At 37.2% G+C, this 2,091-nt stretch overlaps 1 protein-coding gene across 2 annotated transcripts in view; it reads right to left on the bottom strand.

The window, feature by feature from the left end:
• Positions 1-2,091, bottom strand: part of LOC107089566 (inhibitor of nuclear factor kappa-B kinase subunit alpha-like) — a 23,538-nt gene that overhangs the window by 2,755 nt on the left and 18,692 nt on the right. Inside the window, exon 21 of one of the 2 annotated variants that reach the window (XM_015382444.1) lies at positions 579-675. In XM_015382444.1, the coding sequence (XP_015237930.1) occupies positions 579-675 (97 nt within the window). Of the gene's footprint in view, positions 1-578; positions 679-2,091 lie in introns of both variants that reach the window. The other variant, XM_015382443.1, reaches the window with a different exon arrangement.

Below are 2,091 nucleotides of genomic sequence, written 5' to 3' on the forward strand. Positions count from 1 at the left end.
AATTCAGATTATTTCTATGGACAAACAAGTCCTGCAACTACTGCCCCTTATGTTTGAACCTGATGCCTCGTCAGATGAGGAAAATGTTTCGTTTTTTTTTTTTTTTAGGCCACTCAGAGAGCCCGCTACGCTCTAGAGCAACACATTGCTACACATCTCTATCACTGCAGATGTCTGCAATATACATCAAAAACACGACTCTTTAGCTCCTCATGGTGGAACATCGCTGCTTTTGGGGACGCAGCCAAAGCATTCGGGCGCTATGGCATGTTCTCAGATTAGAATGAACTATCTCCTAAATTAGCTTGCCGTACATTAATAATGACCATCTAGGCATCGCTGTGAAAAAACAACCATTCCTCTTATTAACTCACTTTTCATCCCATCTTTAAAAACTACATTTTTGTCTTATAGAAATGATCCTCATGTTTGTAGCTCAAGCTGCTTTTGGGTTAAAATGTTCTTCAACCTTAAACATCAACACAGACCAAGCTTTCCCATTTGTGTTGCTGTGGATGAAGTTGTTAAACAGATTCGATGTTAAGTAACCAAATGAACCCAAATATTTATGAACTCACCACTATGCTCTTTGCTTGTTCGTCCGTGGCCTCCTGCATCAGATTGGTCAGCTGACTGAGGTACTTCTGGTTCTCCTGCAGCAGACGTGGAGCAGCGCTGCTGGAAAAACATAAAAAACCCCAAACATTTAGTCTCAGCTCAGTCACATGAGACCCGCTCGTTTTAATCAAATTAGACAAGGCAAGTTTATATTTGTATAACACAATTCAGCACATGGAACATTCAAGTTGCTTAATATGAATTGGACAATAAAATATAAGAAAAATAAAAGGAGAGTAAAAACAAATAAAGATAAAAAACATGATAAATGGATGTAGTAAAACAAACAAAAACAACCTTAAACTAATAAAACCTCAGTTAGCAGTTTAACAGTGAAAGGCAGCTCTAAACAAATAGTTTTTTCTTTTATTTGGCTTAAATGAACTCAGGCTTTCAGCACCTTTATAGTCTTCTAGGAGTTTTCTCCAGATCAGTGGAGCATAGAAACTAAATTCTGCTTTTCCATGTTTGGTTCTAGTTCTGGGTGGAAGGCAGGAACTAGAAGACCTGAGTGGTCTGCGAAGTTTATCCACTGACAACAAATCCGTTATGTAATGAGGTGCTGATCCATTCAGTGATTTATAGACTAAACAAAGGGTTTCAAAGTCTATCCTTTGAGCAACCAATGGAAGGAGTTGAGAACCAGGCTGATGTGCTCTACTTCCTTAGTTCTAGTGAGAACACAAGCAGCAGCATTTTGGATCAGCTGCAGGTGTATAATGGAATTTGTAGGCAAACATGTGAAGACATTGTTGCAGTGATCAATTCTACTAAAGATAAATGCATGAATGATTGTTTACAGAAGCTGCTCCTTTAATCCTGAAAATATTATTCATGTGAAAAGAGGCTGACTTAGTAACAGCCTTTATGTGCCTCTGAAGGTTCAGGTCTGAGTCCCTCATGACACCAAGATTTCAACCATAATCAGTGGTTTCTAGCTGTAGGAGCTTAAGCTGTGAGCTAACTGTTGATCTGTCCTCCTTTGGTCCATAGACTATTATCTACATTTTGTTTTTTAAGGAGAAAGAGAGCGTAAGTGAAGAACACGCACATATGCAAATACTAAACTACTTTTGTTTAAACAATTGCTTAAATGATATAATTTTTTGACTGTTAAATATCCTTTTAGTGTCAAGTATGTCTTGAGAAAAAAATCAGTTATACAAAGTAGGAGGCTAATCCAGAGCTCCTATTAAATTTTTTTTTTTTCCCCAGACTCAAATGTTTAGGCTTCTTTAAACGTTTCTGTAAGATGTTCTGGATAAAAATGATTCTAGAAATTTGAAGTCAATGTCGAACTTCTTGGAGAGGGGAGTCAAAATTGAGAAAATGAACCTTTTCTCTATAAATTCATGACATCTAGGTCACTTCTAACCCCGTTTGTCTTCAAGCTTAAATGAACTCAAACTCAAATGTTTTAACCTATAATTGCTAGGGGTGTAAATAATAATCGTTTTGTATCGATGCATCGAT

Source organism: Cyprinodon variegatus, unplaced genomic scaffold, assembly GCF_000732505.1.
Source record: "Cyprinodon variegatus isolate N-32 unplaced genomic scaffold, C_variegatus-1.0 Scaffold256, whole genome shotgun sequence".
Classification (NCBI taxonomy): domain Eukaryota; kingdom Metazoa; phylum Chordata; class Actinopteri; order Cyprinodontiformes; family Cyprinodontidae; genus Cyprinodon; species Cyprinodon variegatus.